This window comes from Pezoporus wallicus, unplaced genomic scaffold (assembly GCF_028554395.1).
Source record: "Pezoporus wallicus isolate ANWC-B61680 ecotype Strahan unplaced genomic scaffold, APGP_CSIRO_Pwel_v1 contig_227, whole genome shotgun sequence".
Lineage (NCBI taxonomy): Eukaryota > Metazoa > Chordata > Aves > Psittaciformes > Psittacidae > Pezoporus > Pezoporus wallicus.
Window position 1 is genome coordinate 3,084,360 of NW_026635704.1, and position 24,352 is coordinate 3,108,711.

The following is a 24,352-nucleotide window of genomic DNA, read 5'->3' on the forward strand; positions in this document are numbered from 1 at the left end:
AGAGGTGAGACCCTCACAATCCATCACCCCATTCAGGAGAGGTGTCAAGAGGAAAAGTGCCTGTTCTAGTTCTGGTTTTCTAGTTCTAGTTCTAGAAAAGCTTTGCCTTTTCTAGTTCTTGCCAGGATGCAGATGATGAGATTTGAGGATGCTCAGAAGTTTTTCTTGCTGATAGCAGTTGTGGAAAAAACTATAGGTATTTCAGTTGTCACTATTGCTACTTCAGAGTCATTTTAAGGATGATATAATTGCATTGCCAAAGAAAATGGAAGCAGCGTAGATGCTAAAAAATTACTTAAATCCTTATGGAGGCTTAACAGCAACATGGGAAAAGTAAAGAACTAGAGTGATGGCCCTTTAATTAAGCCACTGTGATCTTTTTGCTTTTGAATTATTCAAGAGGGAGCCTTGGGCTTGAGGCAAAGTTTCTTTTGGTGCATTTATTTCAGTGCCGGTAACAGTATTAAAAGAAATGAAACATTTAGAGGAAAGCTGTTTGAATTGACTTTAAAGTACCACTAATTTTCCAGAATAATAACCTATTTTAGCTATTTAATTCTTTTAATACACTGTTGATTACTGTGCTGCCATGATACTGTTTTCTGCTCCCCTTTGCTTAGTGTACTGTTGCATGCTGTATTTTAGAAAAATATTTAAGTGAGATAAGGCCATTTGATACAAAGAAATAAACAGTGTGTATTAGATTATGCTGTCCCCTAAAGATATAAATCTAAAGGTCAGAATATCGTATTTATCCCAAAGGTTGGTCTGAAGACAGGGTATGTTTTGCATTTCTTAGTAAAAGGATTTTTACAGTAGGTTTTTGTTTGAAATACGTATTTGCAAGATCCTTAAATAGTATAACTGAAGCAGTCCTAAGGGGTAGCTTTCAAAAGACTATTGTCTTGCAGGATGCATACCCCCGACTGTATTTTAAACGAGTGATTTATAAATACTTTTAATGAAATAGCACAATGGGAAAATCAGTGTTCTTCTGGGTGAAGGCTTCAGTAAATTTCTCAGGTTGTTTTAGCTTGTCCTTACTGCATTGCTTGGGCTGTACTGTCCCAAAGCTTGTGCATTTGTGCAGATGTGTCTTGTATACGCAGTTGTGGAGAATTATTTTAACATTTTAATCTAGCAGCCTTTCTAATAACTCACACTAACTTGTGCAACTGAACAGAATGGTTCCAAGAGATAAACTCCTTGAATCTCCTAAATTTGAAATGCCATTTGTTGTAGGGAAGGTGTCAGCTAGCCAGGATGCTGTAGGAAAAGAGCAGGCATTTTGCATGGGGAGATGAAGTGAACCGACAGAGCTGAGTTGCAACCATGGCTACTTGTTGTTTGGAGACTAAACAACAGACTAAATCGTGTAAAGAAGAAGATTTAGCTGAGGGATTGCCAAGGGCAGGGAGCTAAGGGATTGTGCTAAAGGAAGCCAGCTGCACATGGGGGCAGTGCTTCATATGCTGCTCTGTATTTGCTTTGCGTAAAGCCTGTAAAGAAGGCACTAGGAAGACTTTTTTGGATGCCTGGTTTGATGGAAGACAGGAGGTTTTTTGCCTTTGCCCTGAAGAGTGAACAAAGCCTTTTCTTTTATTGTTACTCATGTATTTGCATCTCGGAGAAAGAGGCGTGAAACTCGATCTGAAACTCTAGAGAAGCCAGGCATTTGTTTTATTGTTATTGAGTCCATGGTGGCAAGGAAGAACACGATCCTTTGGGCGATTTAAGCCAAAAGAGAGCTTTATGGTTTTTTACCTGGCTTTTTCTTAGGAGAAAGTAAACTTGGAGTTGGGACAAGGTCCTAATGAGCAATTCTATTTGTTTTGCCTTTTCAGCATGCCAAGATTTCTTGATGTGGGCATTAAGACCAACACTTGCTTTAGATGAGCAAATTCTTATGAAGCCAAAGCTCTTTATGCACTGGTCTCTTCTAATCAATTAATGTCAATCAGTCTGCTCTATTATAGTGTGTGTAACAAGCCCCCATATATGTATTTTATGCAGTCACACACTTATACAGATAGATGAAAAATATCACTGTCCTCAATCCACTCTTAAAAAGGGAAAGATTATAAGGTGATGTTTGAAGACATCACAGTGCTGGGAGAAGAAAGTGAGCTCCAGGGTTTGGTTTTTAAAAAAACCTCTTTACTACTGTGGTAGCATGTAATATTAGCACAAAAGAGAAAAAGAAGTTCAGGGGAGTATTAGCATGATTTATTAAGTCTTTTCATGTTGGCACACAAGAATCATGTCACAGTAGGAATATTTTTAATGGCTCAGAGGTTAAACAAAAGTAGAAAATATGTTTTCCAGGCAACACACGCATTTGGAAATAAAAGTATTCATTAAGTTCATTTTATCTTTGTGTTTGCATTTACTTTTGTACATACCTATACAGAAAGTGAAGGGATTCCTGTACCTTAGCTTGATCAAGAAAGCTGGGGACAGTTTCTGTAAATCCCTTTAATGTAATTTTAAAGCAGCTTTGAACGTGACAGGTGTTTAAGGGAATTATGTTGATAGACAGGTTTCATTAATTACAGTGATGTCATTTGGTGTCTTAAATAGTTGTCCTGATTTTTTCATTCTGGGCAGTGTAATTGAAGGTCAACATGTGGTCTGCTTTACTTTGAAAGTAACCACTGTGCTTGTTTTAAAAGGGTGATGTCAGTCCTTTTTGCTTTTGAGCATGTTAGTGAGCAAAGGAGGGGTGTTTATTGCAACTTCTTGTGCTGGAAATGGTGTTTACTGTGTTCGGAGCCCAGGCAGTTTGCCGGGGACTTTCCAGTGAAGAGGTAGGCTGCCAGAGGCAGTTGGCCTCATGGTGTCACCTTCAGCAGAAGTGCAGAAGTCTGTCCTTACAGGAAACCCTTAAAAAAACCCAAACAAACCTGCAAAATAGTTGCAAAAAAGTGTACCTCTGAACACCACGGGTTGTTTTTTCTTTTTACTTGGGCCTAGTTTTTGTCACAAGTGACTGAAGGATAAGAAGGGGAGAGGGTACATGCCCACTTCTTCCAAGTGTTGTTCAGGTGGCCAAGGCATGCACACCACCCATCTGCCCTCAGTCTGGCTCTAGGGTCAAGCAAGCAGGTAAAACAGGACCACTGTCTCTGTCACATCCAGGATGCTTTCTGCCATAAAGATGAAACTTGAGGTTTGTAATCTCCCACCAGGTATTACTTCTGCCTGGGTGCAGGGCAGTGAGCTGCTGAGGTGAGGTAACTGGCGAGGTAACTAGGCCACCCCCTCCCACTAACTTCTATTGTCTCAGATGCTTGCCACAATAAAATGATTAATAATTCTCTTTACCACTCTGACAGATAAAGATAACCTCTCTTTGAGGTTAATTTGGCAGCTATCTAGGACTTTTAATGAAGACGCTGCAAGCAGAGCAGTTTCTTGGCAGCTCCCTGCTGGTGTCATGCAGAGTTTGAGGAAACTGAGCCCCCCTTGCCTTCCCTGCCTCCCCCAGCTTCCACTTGAAGTCATATTTCTTATGGGACCCTGATGTATATTTAAGGATACTGACAAGAAGTCCCTTAGAAACATCTTGTTTGGGGCTTTTTGACAAGAGAGTGGTGGTTTCAGCTATCCTTGCTGTCAGAACAAGCTGTAAGCTTTAACACTTATCAGTTTTACACCAGACTCTTGATAGATGTGAAAGTACATCCTAAATACAACACAGAGCTGTCAGCAAACTTCAGTTGAGGCACTTTGCCAGTGGCTTAGATTTATCTCTTTATCTATTGTTATAAATTTCTCCTATATGAAGTTAATACTAAACTGGCTTTCATCTTGCTGAAGGTAGCAATGTTTGAAATAGACTTATATATTTGCATTTCTACTTACCCATACTTTGCTCTTAAGTTTTGTTTATTTAAAAAATAAATGCCCTGAGTTTTGGCCTTTAAATGTGGCTTCATCATGAAAAATATCAGTACAGAAGCGAGTTACCCAAGAGTAACAATTGGTCTTTGACAACATGCAGGAGAGTGCTCTACCACAATCACCCCTTTGATAACCTTATTCTCCATGGACTGAGGTCACTACAGTATTAATTGCCTTCCAGAGATTTAATTCTTTTTATATTTCTGCTTTGAAAGGCCTTGATAAATGTATCATGGAAAAGCATCTGTTTCAACGATGTGTAGTAGATACCTCTGCAAGTGCCAGGGGTTTTAAAGGTAGCTTTGAAGTTGAAGAACTGAGCTGGGAGTTCCTGCCTGACTCGCAGAGATATATCTTTCATGATACGTAACTGAGAATGGGTAAATAATTATTCGTGGTGCAGGTCCTTAGAATACTTGGCACAAAATAGTTTAATTATTTTAAGGGCTGTGTTTGAAAACAAAGTAATCATGCAGCAGTTGACTGGAGAACCAGGAAAGTGATTTGCCTCCTTCCATTTTCTCTTTTTACCTTCAAATAATAAGATCTTGATGAAGAGGTAGCTTTGCTGTGTGGTTTTTTATTGTTTTTCATGGTTTATTTTTTCCCTTAACTATTCTCTGTCAAGGACACATCCCTTTTACTGCAGAACATGCTTGTTTCTACAAGGCTTCTTCTTAGATAAGAATGTAAGACTTATCTGATGTGGTTGAAATAACCTAAAGTTCAATATTTATGTAATTAAAAGCGAGGCAATAAGAGTTGGGAAGACACTTCAAATACCATAAAATATGTATTTCTTTTCCAATGTTTTTTTTCTTTTGAGTGTGCAAAGAAATTAATTTCAAAAAGAATGCTCAGCATTTGAAAGTACAAGTAGGGTTTTTTTGCAACTATAACAAGCTTCGCCTGTTTTTGCAGTCAGAGATCAGCCAAGGTGCATGACTTTGCCTCCTTCTGCAAGTGACATGTTTTGAAATAAGCAAGCTAACTGTTAGAAAGGACAGCCAAACTCTAGGGAAGAATTGTTTCTGAACTTAGTTTATTAGCAAGAGAGGCTCTCTCTTGCTCTGCATCTTTGGGTTCTTATCTTGTACTTAGGTCTGTGTTGTTCATCCTTTTTAGAAGCAAGGACTCATTCCTATCCCCTCCAAGAATGTATGTATTTTAAGACTGGAGCAAGAGGTCAGCCTTTAGATTGTACTAGAATCTTCACAGTCTCTTAATTAAAAATAATGAAGATTATTTTTCATATGTATTCCTATGAGTTCAGGACCTAAGATTTCAGGAAAACCACCAGTGATTACAAGATGCATAATAATTCGCTACAGTTGTCCTTTCTAAATTTTCATATGGAGACTGAGATCTTTTTAGCAGGTAGGAGTGCAAACGGACCAGCAAAGCAGAGACATGGTGGAAAAACATACTGCAACATCCTATGTGATTTGGTCAGCTATGGCTTTGATCCAGGATTTTTTTATTGTATTTAGAAGAGATTCCTGGCCAGCTCAGTGGGCTTTGCATCAGCCTCGGATCTCCATCAGCGAAATAGAATCGGTAATTCCTAGTGTCGCAAGGGTGAGAGAATATATGTAACATGGACTGTGAGTCAACTACTGTGCTGCAGCTACTACAGCATGACTGCTGTCCCCATGGGGTAGACTCAGTGCAGTTTGGGATATATGAAGTGTCCTGAACGCTTGTCAAAGTAGTGGTTTTACTCCTGTTGCTGCCTTTGGCAAGAAATGTGTAGAACCAAATGTCTTTCACTCAAGTCTCTAAGCAGTCAGGGAGGTATAAGCACCATCTGCAGTCCCTAGAGGTGGTTAATCCCACCTATATACAGGGTGTATGTCAAAGCCACTGACTCTAGGTAATTCAATTTCTAGTACTTACCATACTGGAGACAATTTCCAGGAATGGAGTGTGCATAGAGGAAAAGGATTAAAAAAGGCACCACCACTAGAGCTAGAGGGAATTGAGATAAAAACAGCACCTTTTAAGTTCTGATTTCCGGATATCTGTTCTGCTTGAATAAGCAAGGATATATATTTGAATCAAAATTACAGTATTTTTATTTTTAAACAATAAATTGTGGGTGAAATAATTCTGTTCATACCTATCTCATGTTTTAATATTAATGTAACTGATATGCTTGATAAGACAATTGCAATGTAGATTCAATGGCTGTACATTTTAAGAAAAAAATGTTAAGCATGCTTGCCTAGAAGAAGAGGAAGAAGAATTTTTCTGTAGGCCTTTTTCATGCAATCAGTTTCAAGACCTGATTTCCCTGACAAAGGTACTACAAATAAGGAGTACGGCATACATGAAGGAGTAGAATAGGTTTCCATACACTGAGATCTAATGAAAACAAAATGAGATGGTTAGAAGTTGTTGGGATTTATTCATTGGGAGTGAAGTTTAAAAGCTTGTTATGTTTAGTAATGCAGTTTGTTTGATTATGCAGCTGGAAATCTGTTGGTTTGGATAGGAATAAAAAGTCATGCTTCAGGACAAAACATAAAAGTAAATTATTATTATGCCTACTGAGAGAAGTTTCAGCACTTAGCATAAACAACCTTCCCACACACATACATTTTAAAGCTCTATACGTGAACTGTAAATTGCTGCCAAGGAAAAGTTCATGTTTTTATTTTAGTTGATGTATTTTAATTGGATTTTAAGCGGCTTATGAATAAAACTGCCGTACGTTAATATAGTGTCTCACATTTAGTACATATGCAAACATCTCAACTGTTTAATAATGACATTGATAGGCATTATTGAAAAATTGATAGAGAAACAACTTCTTTTCTGCATTATTTTCCCCTTCATTTCCTGTGTGTGTCAGTGAGATTTGGTTTCTGATTGGAGAGTAATTCCCCACCATTTTCTGTTGCCTTTTCATAAAATCGTTTGCTCTTCTATACTGTTTGAAATTTTCATTATTTCTACTGTTTTTCTGGAGATGCTCTGATTTTTCAAGCAGTGCCCTGATTGTAATGGCTGGTTTATATGCTTGTATGAAGGTCTGTGGGAAAGGGGAAGAAAGAAGGTCATGTCCTGCTGTCATTCTGTGTTGAACATGCCAAGCATCCTGGTACAAAACCAACCATCTCTTTTCTGCCAAACAGAAGTAGTAGTTCCATTAGTGATCCTCCAGCCCTAAGGAGGGCCTGGGAAGCATGGTAGACAACCATGCAAAATGACATTACAGGGGTGCAGCTCTTTGCTATCAGTTGTTCAGGACTAAGTTATTTAATAATGTAAAGGGTGGTTCCACATCTTAATGCACTGTTAGCTGAACAACTACAGGTAGCCCTGTGAATGTGTACAACCACTCCCCTTCTCCTTTAATTATCCAGTTTTATCATGTTTCCCCATCTACGCCTCTACTCTGCTTCTGAAGCTAGTTTTCTTACCCAGATACCTCTGTCCCATCCTTCATGCTGCTGCTCCACTCTAAAATGCAGGTGCGTGAGCAGCACAGATGAGACCTGCCGAATGCACACAGAGCTGTTGCCTTGTAAAGCAGAGAATGTTAGAAAAAGTTGCTGCTGAAAGGCTAACTAGTGGTTCTGCTAAATGTTGCAAGGGTTGATATTTCATGTAAAAGAATGGGAAATATATAAATTCACCCTTGCTTGTGAATAATCCCATTGATGTTCCTCTGAATAGTCAAAGAACAAGAGCTAGCAAATTCAGGTTACTGCATATTTATATTATTGATTCCCCCATTATTCCACTAAGAAACAATGGAGCACAGTTTGTTTGAAACTAAGAGAGAATGCCGAATTGGTTTTCACTTAATTGGCTCTTTTGAAACAAGCCTCTTTCAGAAGCAGGATGTTGTTAGTCTGCTGTGTAAAGACAATACACCTAACACATATCCCAGAAACAGCTGTATACAAGGGGATGCAGTGACAGGGGGAAGATGTATTTGAGGAGTAGAAAAATAGTTTAATAGATTTAATAGTTAACAGCTTTCAAGAATGAGAATTTACATGAACATTGTCAAGAAGTCTGCACTAGCACATAACATTTGTCACTGAAAAGTTAATGTCAAAATGTCCAGTGGAAATACCTGTATCTCACAAAAATATAGGCTAACATTTGTTTGAAGTCAGGATCTTATTCTGTACTTAGAAAGCTAATAAAGAGTAAGAATAGGGTTCACTGAGCATGAAAATACAGGATTTGGCTTAAAAAATTAAAAGTAGTCAGTAATGTATACTGTAATGTATACTGCTTTCCATTTCTTAACAGTGGTTAAATGCTTTCAAAAGTGTTTGTAAATGTGTTAAATGTTTGTAAGGCTTGTTTCCCTAAAGATAGTATTGTATAAATGTAACAGGATACAAATTGTCTTCACCTTCAGTTGTTTCTGTTATTGGAAAAGGTTCAAGTTTATAAGTGAGACAGTTCAGTGAGGTGTTAGTCTTGCAGTTGCTTTCTGTTTGAATTTTGTCTAGATTCTCTTCACTGCTTAAATTCAGTCTTAATAGGGTGGAAAAGTAATTAAGGCTCCTCAAGTATCTGTGAAATGTAAGATTTTAAGAAAGAAAATTAATTGCAGTGCTCAGCACCTCAGGACAATCAGTACTTTGAGGAAATGGTGTCAGGACAGATGTTCTGTTTAGAAGAAAATAGTCAAGGAGAGCTGTTTGCTGTGTGCCAGTTTCATACTGAGCATTGTTGAATTGCTCAAGTTTGTTTTGTATTTCTAAAAACAGCTGCATCGTATGAAATGGGGCTGCAGCATTTCCCAAACACAGTCAACCCACATAAGTCTTTCAACCTTGCTTTCACACTGACTTAAGTTTTGACTCAGGAGAGGATTTGCAAACATTTGTTAATCCATTCCTGTTTGACCTTTAAGCGTACATGTAAATAATTTGCTCAAGGCCTTTAGTGCTCAGAGTTTGCAAAGCGGAGGGTACTTGATGATGATGGAGACTGTATGATACAGACAACTGGGCACTTCTTTAAGGATCAAGATACTATGCAAAGCACTGTTTTCAGTCCTTGCCTCATCTAATTCCCATTGCAGTTTCAGCTTTAATTCCAGCAGCTACATTGTTTTCTTCTTTTTACGCTCCTGAAAGAGGGAACCACCCAAGGCCACTATTTCATCAAATTGTTATTGCTAAATGCAGTAGCTTTGCTGCTGCATTTGGGTTTTCATATCGAAAAGAAAGTCTGTAAAGAAAATATATTTGTTGAAGTCATTTTATGGGGAGGATCACTTAAGCCATTAAATTCTAACTTGTGTAAGTAGAGAACTACGTAGTTTTTCTCTTGTCCTCCTCAAAGGGATGAAGCACATGACCAAAACAACGAATACCAGTGCAAGGAGAAAGCCTTACCAGATTGCTGGTAGATGTGGTAGATGTGCTTGACACCAGCAAACTAGCAATTTGCCTCAATTTCCACAAAACTTGACTTTTCCTTGAGGTGTGTAAAATTAACTGGACATTCCTCAGCACTTGCAAATAGTCATTTGAAAATAACAATTTTAAAAGTTACCAAGCTTCTGCAGGTAGCTCTCTGGGAGGAGTAACTTTCTGTGAATACTCCCTGTACTTTTTGAGGATTTATTTTGTGGATTAATAGCTAACCCTGCTCCCACCCCTTTTGTCTTATTGCCGTCTTACCTCACTAATATTCCCCTAAAGTCCTTTATCAGACACATGAGCTAGTCCTTGGCCCACTGCAGTTACAAGAGGTTTCGCCAGGGGCAAATCTCTGCCTGGTAGGTTTGTGAGAGCAGCTGTGAACTGGCTGGGAGCAGGCGAGCTGGCAGGAAGTCTCATGAGACCTGCCCCAAAGCTGGGGTGGTCCTAGCAGGCAGAAACATCTTACAAACTCGTGTCAAAGCACTTCTTATTCCTCTGAACAGTCTACCCCTTAATGTTATTCTGGATAATAAAGTGAAGCAGAATGCTCAGTTGATATTTACAAATAAATAGGTATTGTCTTGGTAAGATTTTTCAGGTAAGGCAGATGGCTCCTTGAAGTTCATATGTGTAAGAATGAAAGGATTTTTTAAAACGTCTATTCACAATGTTCAGTTTATCTGCATGGAGATAAAAGTCTTTTAAAAAATGAGGCATCTCAGGCTGACTTTTATTTTTGAACCTGTTGCAGTACTATACTGCAAAGGATAAGGCAGATACCTGGTCTAGTTGCATGTTCAGTCTTACCTCACTCTGCTGGTTAAAGTAGTTTCTTCTTGTTGCTTAAGAGAAACTACATCTTTTAAGGTTTTCAAAACACTAAACAAGCCTGGCATTTGCAGGCTGGTAGTATGTTTTGCATAATATCAGTAGCTTATCTTTGTGGCCCCTGGGAAAAAGAAACCCTTTTCTTCTTTGTGTTGCATTCATATGGGTCCTTTGACCAAGATGTTTGCAAGTGGAAATGCTTTTTGTCTTTTGGGATATTAATTCCAGCAGGCCAGGTGTTTTGGTGAAGCTTCCCCTGTGCATCTAGCCAAAACGGTTTTGCAAAACCTACATGAATTTTAGTGGATGAGTCAGTTATATATTTTGTAATTTCATGGAATATATTCAATCAGATGCAAGAAATGCTGTTTGATCTCTTTGGATGGTTAAATTATGATTTCTGTTAACACTGCTTTAGTTTGGTGCACTGTTTCCTAGTCAATTGAGGATGAATTTGGACAGAGGAGCTGGCAAGGCTGTGGTATTTACATAATGCCTTTTTTTTTCTGTGAACCCTGAATGTGGATGGAAACACTCTCTAATCTTCTTAGTGATCTAAGCAAAGATTGAATGCTTTGGGTCAAGCTGGGGTTTTGATAGGCTCAGAGGAAAAAAATACATAAAAATCCCAGCTCTTCACAGTGATTACAAATGGCAGTACTTACAGACTGAGCTAGTTAATGTTTCAATAGTTGATAATATATTTTTGATATTTCACCAGTTTACAAAGACCAAATCATTTGTTTTCAGCCATACTTTTTGAGACTTCTTGGAAACAGAACAAACAGCCCTTGTGTTAAGTTCTTGGTACTGTTTGCGTTCATTCGCCTTCGGGTAGTTCTGAGTTTTATCATGAAGGATGAAAAGGCAGTGTCAGAATAACCAGCATACAGAGTCATCATCTCCTCCACGAACTCTGAATGGCTGGAAAAGACTGCAGAGCTGATCTTAAACCTTCTTGCACTACAACTGCTTCGACATGGTAATAAGAGGAGGATTTCATTAGGTGGCTGTCCTTTTGTATCACAATTATGAAAACATTCTGACTGTGCTTTTTGTGGTGTGCTACAGTAATACAGATTTTCAAATGCTGCTATCATAATATTGAAGATGTGATTTTGGTTTTTAAGCGGATAAATGTCCTGACTCAGAAGTGACATTTCATTCTTGGTTTGCCTTGCCCACCTAGAATTTGCAGTATTTTTTCATGCAGAAGTTACTGCTTGTCAGGCGCTCTGAACAACATGCAAGAACAGTATTTAACAATGAAGGGAAGAAATACAATCTGTCTGTTGTATTTGCATTTTCCTTCTTTTTGAGGCTTACCTTCCCCAACCCAAAAATTTATACTAAGTCACTTGACTTAATGTTACCACAAAGGGTTTTTGTATGCAATGCATCTTCATATAATTTAAAATCTCTCAGAGACTGATTTTTCAGAACATGAAAGCTAGTAGGAGCTGCTTGCCCTCTTTTAATATCTGCAGCCTGAGGTTTGCAAACTAAATGGTTAACTTTTTATGTGGTTGCTTTTGTAACTACGTTCAGCAGCAGGTATTTAAATTTTTTTGGCTTTACCTCATGTTCAATAATAGAATCAAGGTTATATCCATCCCCTGCTCGAACTTGCCAGTGCTGCACTTTATTAACTTTCTCAGTATTTGATGCAAATTGTTTCTAATTAACATGTTCTAAATGAAGGGAGAAAAAAGCATTCTTAAAATCTGTATGTGATCTGTAGAATAATAAAATCTTATTGTCAGCTGTGAAAACTTGTACCATTTTATGATCTTTTTGAAATTGCCATTGCTGTTATTCTTGCTGTTATTCTTACTGTTATTCTTGTAAGTCATGCATTTTAGAATTAAACCTTTTTTTATCAGTACTATAATTAATAACAAGTAATAGCTCACTGAAAACGTATGGTGGCAGGTATGGACAGGATTAGTTGTTGAGAGAAAGGAACACAAATTAACCATACTCAGAATTTGGTCTTTTAAATGTTCTGCCTTTCTCACAAAGTCAAGGGAAATATTTAATTGTATTTAATATTCAATTTAATTTCTATCTTTGTGTGTGTTTTCACATGTGTGTGCAGTACACGTTAGAGGTGCATCTGTTTCAGTATTTCTCCCATTACCAGCAAAGAAGATGGTATGACTTGTTGAAAAGGAAACAAAGGAAAGGAAAAAAAGGGAGGGGGGGGGGGGGGAGGGGAAGGGGGGGGGGAGGGGTCAAAAAGGGAAAAAAAAAAAGTTGGGATTTTTTTTATGTCAACAATGTCCTTCTGATTATCCAGAAATAAATTTGAAGAGTTTAAGAAGATTTTGGCCATCATCGTAAGCCAGTGTAAAATTTGAAAGGGAGGGATCAAGGGCAGTTTTGTGAACATGTCTGCCTTGTGTTCCCTGTATCTAAGGAAAGTGTATAGGGAAGAAGGAAACACGCACACATATGTAAACTTTACTCATATTTATCCAATTTTTATGTCAAAAATCAGGTATATATATGTGTACAATAATCATAGCATGATATTGAAGGATTCTAAATTGTGCTTGTAAAAATTTATCAAAGACATTGACCAAATCTGACCACTGAACTCTGTATTGTTGTACTAATTGGAAGAAATAAAAAATCACAAGGGCCCTATGGCCTTGAAAAGCAACCTGTCATTGAGATTGAGCTAATCTAAATCTAACTGCAACCAAAAGCAATTGTTCAGGCCTTCCTCCCTTTCCCTACTCCAGCAGTATATTCTCTTTGCTCACTTTTGCCTGCACTGCTACGTGTGTGTCCATGCCATTAAGAATAATTATCTCCTGCTCCGTTTCTTGCATGTTGTTAATTTTTGTTCGGGTGAGTAATCTTCTCTGAGTTAGGACATGAACTCTGGTGCTAGCATAAGGGCATCACTGGCTGCATACAGCTGGAGGCCATAGGACCACACCTTTTAGTGGCAGTATGGATTTAAGTCAAATTGAAAGCAAATGGAAAAGCAGCCCATGCATTGTGCCCCTTGTAACCACAGTGTTTGCTGTAGTAACAGGAGAGATTTAGACAAATATGCCACTGGGCTAATTAAGGGCTCTTCTCCTAAAGAGGCTTTTGTCTCAAGCTTTAGTTCTGGAGATGTGAATGTAGCCACCTTCTGCCTTGGGTTTTCCCTTGTACTTAGTTTTAGCTCAATAGCTATAAATACAACTATATATGTAATAGATACTCTAAAACCACCCTAACAAGACAAATTTTAAGGCCTTGGTTAAGGTTTTGATATATTTTAATATAAACACCAGTATGATTTATGATACGGGTGCTCTAGTTTCGACTTTTGAGGGGTTTTTATTTAGGGAACAAATTATACATGTTATTTTGTTCTGTCTATTTCCAGCCAAGATTTTCATGACAAATATTTACTGGTGATTGATTTGACTTTTGGGAAATAGATATTACAACTATTAGTGTCAGTGCTGAGCTATTCTGCAATGGCAGAAGCTGGATGTTCATCTTCCTGAAGCTGGATGTTTCTCATTCAGGCTCTTTGAACTATAAAGGCTGGTTTCAGTGAAACTTCCCTTGTGGAAATGGGAGCCACATGATTTACACTAAAAGCAATGCTGGACTGACTGCTTAACAGTAGTTGTGAATGATTATTAGTGATTTGAGTAGCTTTTCAGAGTTTTGCAGGTTCAGCATGTATAAAAACATCTATCAGTGCTTCTTTATATCAGCTGTGCCTGTGTCTGGAAATGCTCATGAATGTCTGAGGTGAAGCAGCAAGCCTGCACTTCCATCAGTCTTGCTGATTTTAAAAATCTTTGTACTGCTTGAAATAAATTAAACCAGAGTTTCAGCTTGACAGTTACACTTCATTTTTTTCCTCGCTTCTCCTTCCATCCTGTCATAAATTGGCTGGGATGCAGTCCTCTTAGATATTCACAGGATGCTGAACAAAACTTACTGTTTAATCTGGTTTGGATTAAGAGTATTTTCTCAAAATTTGAACCTGCAGGATTGTTTTTTTCCCTTTCACAATTATTTCATCTTTCTGTGGGGCTCTGGGGCTTTTTTTGTTTGGTTGTGGTTTTTGGTTGGTTGTTTTTTGTGGGTTTGTTTGTTTGGGGGTTTTTTTGAGGGTTTTGTTTGTTTGGGGATTTTTTAATGAAAAGGCATTGCCTTGGTTTTCAGAGTTTTCCAGGATGTGGTCAGTGAATCCCCTCACTGTCCTTATTGAACTTTTCTCATAAAACAAATGGGAGCAGAAGGTTTGGGAAATACACCACCATTTCTGCCTGAACTTAAATGACTCATGGATTTTTGTACCCTAAATATTCTGTTGAACTCACTGTCACGTTTTCTGATGCTCTGTAGCATTAATGAAAGCAATGGGGCATTGTTTTGATATTGCTATTTATTTTTCTCTTCAGCTGTGTGCTGCCCACCTGCCGACACGATCAGAGGCACCAAACCACTATCAAGCAGTATGTCGGGCTCTGTTTGCTGAAACAATGGAACTGTACACTTTCTTGGCCAAAATTAAAAGTGCAAAAGAGGTAAGCAGTCTGAGAAGGTTTTCTGCATTTGAGCTCATTACTGTGTGAATTAGGCTTACAAAATCACTTCTGTACCCAGCCAGTAGTGAATGTCAGATTCTTGAGGAAATGGTCTGTAGCATTCAAGGAGAGCAGTTCTATAGCCAAGTTTTGTTTTTTGTTGTTTTTTTTTTTTTTTTTCTTTTAGCCTGTAACTATTTAGAGATGTCTTGATGTCTTGTAAAAATTATTATTAATTGTGATGTGGGAGTAAACCAAATTTTTGTCTTGGAGGTTTACACAGTGCATACACGCATCCATTCCTGCATGCCTGTATGCAATGTATTTGAGTCTAAAAGCTTCTCTGGTGTTTCAGGGATGTTGTGAAGCATCAGAGCTTTGCCTGTTGTTCCTCAGCTCCTTCTCATACTTTGTCTTTGGCTGTGAATTATCTGAGATTCTTCTTGCTCGTATTTTGTCCCAGGTCAGCAGCTTCCCTTAGCTTTGAAGATTAGCTTCACATAAGCTTCATAGCAGAGCCAACTTCAAAAAAAGAAGCATTTCCACCTGTAGGTCAAGGTGCTAATGTTCACTGCCTGCTCGGCTGTTAATGTGCACTGAAAGTCCATCCTATGAACCACTAAAATGAAATAGTCAAGATGAAGAATAGCTTTGAGGGTGGGCAGATGATTTTTAATGAAGATAATTTTGGTGATATGGCCTGCAGGTCTTTATGGCTCCATAAATAATTGGTGAAGGGAAGGGCAGGAGGGGAAGCATGCCTCTTGAAGCTGATTTCTTCACTGAAGCCAAATTGTCAAGTAACTACTACACTGTCCTAATTTTTCTTCTTAATAAAAACCTGAAGGATCTTCTCTTCTTTTGTAAGCCAAGATCTACAGTACCTTTGAAAAGCAGGGTAAGATTTTACAGGCTCATCTAAGAATTTTGCTGCTGAAAGACGCAGAGCTGTTTCACCCATGCACACATGCTCCCGCTGTTTTCCTTCGAATGGTTCTAGGAAACGAACACAGCAAATGCCAGAAAACGCAAAGTACTCATTCCTTATCAAGTTAATGAGCTGAATCAACTCCTTAAAGGGTCAGAGCAGCACAAGAAAGCTTTCACCCTCCCACTCATGGTGGAAGTTGCAGTACAGTCAGAGGCATGCAAGGGACTGGTGCTGTCTTTCTTCCTGTTTGGGATGCATCTGTCCAAGGGGGAGAGTCTGTCAGAGATGTTTTCCTGTTCCAATAGTTCTTGAACACTTTGGCCACAGTAAGTAGTAATAAGGCATCTCTGTTGTCAGTATCGAAGTAGAATACTGTGTTTAATAACCATTTAAAATTAAGCCTTAACATTTTTTTTCATTATTTTAAAAGTAGAGGGGTGTTTTGAAGTTGCAAATTATTTAATCACCTTGTAATTGGATGTAAAAATGCAACAACATCTGATCACACCATAGAGCATACTATGAGTTAATCCCAAATGAAAGAAACCATTTGCCTTTCAAAGGCTATTAGGGATTGATTCAAAGCACATTTAGGTCAGAGGAAGTAATCCTTGTAGATGGAATTTTGGCCCTACTGAAAGCACTGAAACTTTTATTGCTGCACCTAACCAAGGGCAGAATTTTGACCTTTTGATTTCATTTTACTCTGGATCAGTCCCCAGGTAGGCATGCAAGAAATGATCAAGAAAATTACCTTACAAAGAGCTTCTGGAATCTGAATACTTTGGGTTTATGATGTGCTTGATCCTTGCTTATAGCTTTTATGCAACTGTATATTGGGAATGTATTTAATTTTGAAAATAATATTGTGTACAAAGAAAAAATATGTATGAAGAAAATACAAGGTGGAATGCTGTAAATCTTGTTATACCATTTTAAAATGACCTCTGCAGTTGATACTTGAGGCAAACAGTAATCATATGATCACACTAGCTTCATGCCAGTAAAAGCTGTGGTATTGCTTATATGCTCTTCCCTCTTGCAAATACACAGAAGAACCTTAATTCATGAGGAATATGGTTAAATACTATTCAAGTCAATAAATTTATTTTTCTTTTCCTTTTGTTATTGTCATGTGAGTCTTGGGTATAAAGGAGAGAAACACTAATTCAGTAAGAACTTTTTTTGTCATGCATTTGTGTGATAGCACTGGCAGATAACTGAGTTACATACATCAAATCCAGTTGAAAAAAATAATGCCTTATACTGTGTAATATTGTGTCAGTGACACTAAAAAACTATTAGTTTATTTCAAACCTTGACAGCTTTATGTGGAGATCTTCCTTTAGAATCCCTCAGACCTAGACACAGTTATGGAAATACAACAGTTGTGGAAATGAGATCAAAATGAAGTTAAAAACAAAAATTATTTAAAAATTCCTTGGGTTCCTTCTAGGGGCAGTGGATGGCATATGGGTGTCTGTTTCCCAGGTATATGAAATTTCTGTTTCTTGCTCAGTGGGTGCTTAAACAGACAGCTTCTCTGTAGTGGAAGAGAATCTTTATCTGCAGATACTCACCAGCTAGCAGTGGACCAAGTATGACCTATCTTATGCTACAGCCCAGGACAGGTTTAGAAGGGAAATAAACTGTGAAAGAGGCAGAAAAAATATTGCTGTGATGCTGTTTTCAGTTTGGCACTGTAAAAACTTGTCAGGATTTTGAAAGTTGCAGGATTTCATGAGCCATAGATCAGGAGGCAGGAGGGATAAGCCTGTAGAGCTGTAATATGTATTATTACTTTTATATATACTGAGTAGTCATGTGCTCTCCAGTCTGCTATGTGAACATCACTGTCACATAAAAATGGAGCGTAGATTCAGGAAGGGTTTTACTAGCATGTGTTTGGGTGAGTGTATTAATCAGAAATGATGAAGCAATGAGTGAGCTGCTCAGGTCATCTCAATGGATGTCAAATAAAATGTTTTGGGCAGTTTGTCACAGACTCAATGCCATGTGATTATTTCCAGTCTGACTCCCTGTGTGTGAAAGGTCAGCAGTAAAACTGACTTGCAGACAGGGAGATGTACTTCCATTCTTAAAGAGAATGAAATGTTTAATGTAGTGGATGTGCAGGACAGGACTCAAGCCACAGCTGAGCAAGGTATGGTAATACTATTGCAGTAATACAAAAAATAAAATAGAATAAAAATAGTAAGAATATGTGTTTCTGTGGAATAGCAACAGCAACTCCAAAGGTACGGTTGAAATTCAGGTAAGTAGTTTGATCTAACTGTGCATCCTTTAGCAAGATGGAATTTTTCTAGCAAGTTTACTGGCATGTTTTGCAGCCTTCTGGCAGCATCTCTGTGCTGCTCAGGCCCTATCATCTGCTGTCATCCAGAAGTGGTCTTTTGATGGGCCAAGACCTCTTCACTCTGTATTCTGCTGTTTAAGCGTTTGCAGTTGATGACAAAAATGGAGTACAGCCTGTTTCTCAGCTCAAACCAGTGAGCTTTTAAAATTGCAATAGGAAAATTCCAGTAAAAGGGGAGGAAATGCATGTATATCTGGTGAAGGGGAAGATAGTTTAAATATCTGACCCTCATGTAAAAGAAAATATTAATCTTTCTTAGGATCATCCATAAGTCATTCAAATCACCTTTGGTGGCATCCAGCCATAGACAGAACTCTAGGCACAAATAAATGATGTCCATGAGATAAAGCAAATGTTCCTGTTGCGGAGTATCTGAAAAGGTCAAACACATTATTGAAAAACATCATCGAGTGTGGCTGGGAGAAACAGGGGCAGACTATGCAAGCATAAGAACACAGAAATTGCTGCTCCAGGTTGGACTGGGGATCCCCCTGGTTTACCATCCACATTGTTTTCTTGAGGAGATATCTGCCCTACTCCTCCTTCAGCTCCCTGTTACTGCACAGTCTTGCCTTCTACTGAAGTTAGTGCTCCACATGTGCTTCATGTCTGAGTGAGCCAGCAAGGTGCCCTTGTCACAGAGATGCCTTGTGGTGTTAGGGGCTGCACTGGGAGAATTATTGCTAACAGGTTGAGTGAGGTGATCCTTCCTGCCTACTCAGCACTGGTGAGGCCACAGCTGAAATGCTGGGTCCAGTTCTGGGCTCCCCAGTACAAGAGAGATATGAACATACTGGTAAGAGTCCAACAAAGGGTCACAAGGCTGATAAAGGGACTGAAGCATCTCACATATGAGGAAAGGCTGAGAGATTTGGGTCTGTTCATCCTAGAGAAGAGGGTCTCAGGGATTGCACTGAAGTCTAAATATCTGAAAGGAGGGTGCAAGGAGGATGGAGCCAGGCTCTTTTCTGTGGTGCCCAGTGCCAGGACCTGAGGCAATGAGCCCACACTGAAACACAAGAGGTTCCCTCTGGACATAAGGGAACACTTTTTTACTGTGAGGGTAGCCGGGCACTGGCATGAGTTGCCCTGGATATGTTCAGAAGCTGGCTGGACATGGACCTGGGCAACTGGTTCTGATTGGCCTTGCCTGAGCAGGAAGGCTGGACCAGCTGACCTCCAAAGGTCCCTTCCAACCTCATCCACTCTGTGAGTGGTACTAGTAAATGATGTTGCCAGCCTTTAGCGGTGTAGGCTGTAGGTGATAAACTCCACAACTGGCACAGCTGGTGCTAAAAGATGCCGTGTGATGCTGGCCAGCATAAAACACAAGAAGTGTCCAGTAGGCCGATATATCTTAATCTGCCACAGTAAATTTGACTGCTAAATTTTATAGACATTGATGTACAACCTAAAGCATCAAGATTAATATTTCTCCCAAACTAATTTAAACTTTGTATATTTTTATAATTGCCTGTGTCTTCTATTGCACTGAAAGTCCATGTTCATCAAAAACTCATCCATAATTTCATTACCCACAGTGTTCCTTATAATTAAGTTTTTGGTAGAATACAGATAAAGCTTCCAATCTGTCATCTTTGTACTGTTCTTTTAAATCATGTCACCTTTCATTTCTGTTCCTTCTGATGTAAAAACGTAATCTTTTCAGTCTGGCTGGATCTATTTCCATCTCATCTGTATGAAAAGATAAATGTACAAATTCGAATTATGTCCATGAGTAGAAACAAATCTTCTTCACTACTTTCATGCCATGCAAAGACTCAGTTGGAAAACAGTTAATTACTAAAGTCAAGTGTTACTTTCCATTTAACATGGCTATATTGGGTATTATTTGTAGAAAATATGATAATAGAGGTAGTTAATAGGTACCTAAACAATGTTAATGGCTAACTTATTTTGGAAACACAGTCACTAGCCAAGTTACTTTTAAGAGTCTTGTGGCTGTAAAAGCTGTTAAATACCCTGCTGCTTGGATTTTCAGAAAGCAGAGCTGCCGAAAGAAATTGATTCACAGATTTTTCTGTTCATAACTTCGTAACTTCTGCCTACACTTCTAGGCTTCCTGTAACTCCACTTTTGCACGTGTGGTTTTGTCAGGCTTGCAGCCCCATCATGATCTGTTTGATTCCTCAGTTTAGGAGCTTTAATAAAGAAAAAGGCTGCTGTTTTGGTTTTGTGAGGGTTTAATTGTTTGGTTTTTTTTTTTCTTAAGTGATGCAGGCACTGTCACTCTAGTATTATACGCACTTGCTTTGAGAGTTCTTTGCTTCTTTTTAAACAGTTACATTGGGCAGTATGATGATTATTGCAGAGCTGAGCAAAATGCATTAACCCGTACCATTCACTATGTATGAAGAACATTGTCTGATATCCACTCAAGAGGTTTTCAGGGACTGATTTAACTGACCCTATTCCCACGCTTAAATTAAATGAGGCTTGGGTCTTTTCAGAGAACTAGAGTAATACTGCCAAACCCTTGGAATTTAAACCCAAGTTGGATAGCTGAAGATATATAAAAGCAGTATTTCCCCAGTGTGCAGGTTATATACTTTTTAATTGAACCTAGGGGTGCAAGAATATTTTATTCGTTTCTCAGCAGCATAAGAACTATGCATCAGCAAACAAATGATTCCTCATTACAAATATAAACTAGGAACTGCAACTGCAGTAGACTGTGTTCTGCAGTTGGGGAAAGATGAAGTGCAGATCTGGATTCCCAAGAATACCATCTTCACAAAAACGTTGCATTTTAGAGAGCATTCTGTAGAAGTGAGTCTTTGATGCTGTGCTGGCAAGTGCCTTACATAAATTCCCATCTGTCACCAAGCAAAGAAGAGCACATCTCAAATGTGGGACACACAGCAGCAGCAAATGAGCTGCTTGCTTTTAATAGTGCAGCAAGATGTTAGAAGACATTTGGTATTTTTATTACTAGCTTTTGTCACAAAATGCAGGGGGGGAGGGTTTAAAAAAAGCCAAAGCTGTTGAAACAGTCGCTTTTTACACATCCAACCCTTATTTCCTGAGCAAACACCCAGGCTGTAATAGGTGAATCAGGTCTGTTGTACAGGTCTGAGGTTCTGGAATCATTTAGAAAAACCGTTTTGAGGTGTTTCTGCTTTCTGAAGTGGAAACCCACTTAGGCCATGTATTTATTATACTGTAAGAGCTTTCCTTAAGCCATTGCCCCAGGGGTAGGTACCAATGGCTACAGCAGCTGAGGTTACTTGCAGGTTTTGGATCACAGTTAAGATCTGACAAAGTGTCTATTGTATTTTAAATGTGTTGGTTTCTATAATTTATGATTGAAACAGCTACTGAAACCCACTGATGCTGGCTGAGAGTCCTAGAGGGAAATGGTAATATTTCATTTGTCACAGTGAATTTATCAATTCCTAACCAGCACCTGATGTGTGGACAAAATTACCTCTTGTAAGCCTTCCTAAGCACTGGCTGCAAGGATAGAGCAATTCCTGTTTCTTTTTCTCCCCAGTACTCCAGAGCTTTCTAATTTCTATAATTATGAAGATTCCTTTCTTTTCTACTGTTCTCCACTAATTGCATGGTGAGCTGCGGTTAGGGACCTGAGCCAGGTGCCAAGGACAGGAATGAACTGTTCCAACAAAGTGGGTGTCTGTGCTGGTATAAGGGCAGCTGCTGGAGCACTCAGCACTAGGATGGGGAGTTAACAGGAGCTCAGGTTTGGCAGTAGCCTGTGTTCGTATCAGCTCCTTTGTACTGTAAAACTACACTTTAAGAGATTTTTCTCTTGGCTGGCATGCTTTGCTTTTGCAACTCTCCAGTGCGTGGTAGCCAGCATCACTTACACCTGCGCTTTCTCGGGTAGGAACTCTCCCTCTAGCTATGTTCCAGAGCAGTTAATTAGATGGTTACTTTATTTGGAAGATCTTTCAGCTGCTCAGTGTGCCCCCCACCCCTTCTTGTTTTCTGCTGTTAGGAAAAACATATTGTAATCTTTTTAGCTTCATGGAATATTTATGTCATTCAAAGGCATTAGCCTTTGGGCATAAATGAGCCCAGTAAACTGCATGGTAGGGAACATGGTCCCTGACATGGCTAATTGCCACAAATCTACTTGAACAGTCGAAAAGTAGATGAAGCAGCTGGAACATGTGAGTTTTTTAAAAATGAATGTGTACCTTCCAGTATGGAAAGGAGGGACAAATCTGGCAGCTGTGAGTTCATTTATTGAAGTTAGCTTTTTGATTACAAAAAGGACAAGGGGAAAAGTACCAGAATGAGTTAATATTTTGCAGTTTATCAATACATGCTAGCAGTTTGCAAGTAAGCAAGTAGTTTACAGTTCACAGACACTGTATTTGAAATGATTACCGCAACTGTATGATGCACAAAAGACAAAAATCTGGATGGTAAAATACGCATAAGCAAGGGGTTTGTTACTCATTCTTCACATTTTTTTTTTCCCTCCTTAGAAAAGGGGGATTGTTTGTAAGTGTCAGACTTTCTGCTGACCGCAGCGACAAGACTAAAGCAAGTTTCCATACAGACATTCTTTCCCAATTGGGTATCCCGTGGTGATACTGCAAGTCATGCCAACTTTCCCACATTGTCCCATTATACATTTTGCTTCTGTAGTGTAGGTGATTTGTGTTTTTTCTAGAGTCTTCCTGTAAATTATGTATTTTATTTTCACATGGCAATGGTAATATTTTTTTCTTCGATATGAAAGTATGTGGCTTAAGTAAGACAACAAATAACACATCTGCTCTCTTTCCAAAACCCCTGTGGTGGCTGACTCACATGTGCTATCTCTGTAACCAGTTTTTTTAGATACATGCACTCTGTTAAATGTGCAAGTTAAGCAAAGTTCCAGTGCTTTCATTTCTTCCACTGAAATGCTGGCAGTTTTGGAACTACTTTCAGAGGAAAAAAATTACAAAATCCTCTTATTTTTAAGTTTTCTGGGGAGCTCAAAAGCTAAATTGAGACTGTGACTGTTCAGTTCCATTAAGAGCTCAAGTGCTTACAAGTGAGAAAAAGCTTTTTGATAAATAAATATATCTGTCAGACCTCTGACCTGTTGCTTTAGTCTGATAAGATAAACAAGTAGTTGCAGAGATTTTATTATCTATTTTGAATACATTAGTGAGTACTTGGAAAACAGATCAAATTAAATCTTTTTAAAGACTTCCTGGAAAATTCTGTAAAAGTGGAATAGAGTACTGAGAATTTGCACTGTTGATTCCAGAACGTTTAAATACAGAACTAAACCCGAAACCAGCACTTTTGAGTGTAGTTATTTATATGTATAACATAATTTCTACAAAGTATTTTAAAAAGCATCCTTTTTGGAAAAGCCTTTTAAATCTTTCATTTGCATTTATGTATTTGCAGGCTTGTCTGTTCTTTGGTCTACTGTAACTTTTAGTAATTTTTCATGTTGTTGGTGTGACAGCCTTTTTATGCTTTTCCATATTTCCATGGTATGCAGCAGTTTTAACCTTTGAAAGATCTGTTTCTGTTCCTTGCATGATTTTGTTAACCGGATTTCAGAATTTATAACCATGTTATACAGACTACTTAATTTCAATGTGTATGCAAGTCTGTTGCTAATCAGTTTAAAGTGTTTCTCATAGTTTATTTCTCTCCACAACTAGCTTTGTGGGAATTTCTTCTTTTTTTTCTTTTTCAAAAATGAACTGTCTTGAATTCAACAAATAATAGTAATTTTGGGAGGAATGGAATCCTTACCAGGTCAGTAATGTTTCTGTGTTGTAGGTTAACAGACTTACTAGGTGGTTGGTTTTTTTTTCTGTGCATAGCCCAATTTTAGGAATAGTAAAATTTCTATGCAGTGTTTTTTTCTCTGGCTATTATCTGAAATTCTTTCATATTCAAAATGTTAAGATTTTTTTTCGTTTCCTACCATTTCAGGTCCACATTTCAATTAAGAGAAATATATTAAAATAATATTTCACGTTACCTTTACAGCATTACTGTGCAACTCATGAAACAGTTGGTAGAGTACCCAAACAACGTAACAGATGTTAAAAACTAAGCTTCAGTTTTACGTGAGGGTAATGCCACCATTCGTTTATTGACTCATTTTCTTTTCATTGGCAGAATCTGAAGAAGATTCAAGAAATGGACAAAGAGGCAAGTGATGAATCCAGCACAGATCTTGATGATTTAAAAAATGCTGACTGGGTAAGACAAAAATTGAATAGTGGTTCAGCATCATTACTAGTTGTTTATATTTCTTTGTGATGCTTAACTTAAGTTTGTTTGGTTTATATTAAAATTAGTGTCTGGGCTTTTTTTTAGCATATGAACTAAAAATAACTCATGACAACTTAGAACC

At 38.3% G+C, this 24,352-nt stretch overlaps 1 protein-coding gene across 6 annotated transcripts in view; it reads left to right on the top strand.

Moving 5' to 3' along the window:
- The window catches only part of SPIRE1 (spire type actin nucleation factor 1), a 125,775-nt gene that overhangs the window by 66,387 nt on the left and 35,036 nt on the right, over nt 1-24,352 (top strand). For all 6 annotated transcript variants that reach the window (XM_057397431.1, XM_057397434.1, XM_057397432.1 and 3 more), the window contains exons 4-5: nt 14,555-14,680; nt 24,115-24,198. In XM_057397431.1, the coding sequence (XP_057253414.1) occupies nt 14,555-14,680; nt 24,115-24,198 (210 nt within the window). The remainder of the gene's footprint in view (nt 1-14,554; nt 14,681-24,114; nt 24,199-24,352) is intronic.